The sequence below is a fragment of the Montipora capricornis genome, chromosome 7 (genome assembly GCF_036669925.1).
Source record: "Montipora capricornis isolate CH-2021 chromosome 7, ASM3666992v2, whole genome shotgun sequence".
Taxonomy (NCBI): Eukaryota; Metazoa; Cnidaria; class Anthozoa; order Scleractinia; family Acroporidae; genus Montipora; species Montipora capricornis.
Window position 1 is genome coordinate 50,163,016 of NC_090889.1, and position 502 is coordinate 50,163,517.

At 41.0% G+C, this 502-nt stretch overlaps 1 protein-coding gene across 1 annotated transcript in view; it reads left to right on the plus strand.

Moving 5' to 3' along the window:
• The first annotated feature begins 230 nt into the window (after window positions 1-230).
• LOC138056274 (neurexin-4-like) overlaps window positions 231-502 on the plus strand; it is a 627-nt gene continuing 355 nt past the window's right edge. The window contains exon 1 of the mRNA XM_068902062.1: window positions 231-502. This exon is cut by the window's right edge and continues 355 nt beyond it. Within this exon, the coding sequence (XP_068758163.1) occupies window positions 231-502 (272 nt within the window).

Sequence of the window (502 nt, forward strand, 5' to 3'; positions counted from 1 at the left end):
CAAGGAAATTTTCTTTTTGTTTTTAAATAAGTTATGCATACATATGCACATGCAGAAGACGACATTTGAAAGACATTTTTTCTGGAGTAACATCACGTGGTTTGAAATGGGAAAACAAAACGTACAAGCTAAAGAGGTTCATTGATCATGGATTGGCAAGCAATTGTCAAGCCTAAAACACTTTTAAGAACTTATTACAACGCACATTTATGCTTCTATCTCCGGGTTCTATGGGAAAATCCTGCAGTGAAATAAGATATCACAGGCCGCAGGCCACAAGTGGCTCGTATGTTATCGATCCTGATGGCGATGGAGGTTACGAACCATTCACTGTATTTTGTAACATGATTGACGAGAATGAAGTTGGAGTGACACTCATCGATCACGACAGTGAGAGTAGAACGCATGTATCAGGGTATGAATTAGCTGGAAGTTACAGTCGCAGCGTCCTCTATCTGGGGGCAGGCATCACAAGTGTTGCACAGATAGCTTCCCTTACGAA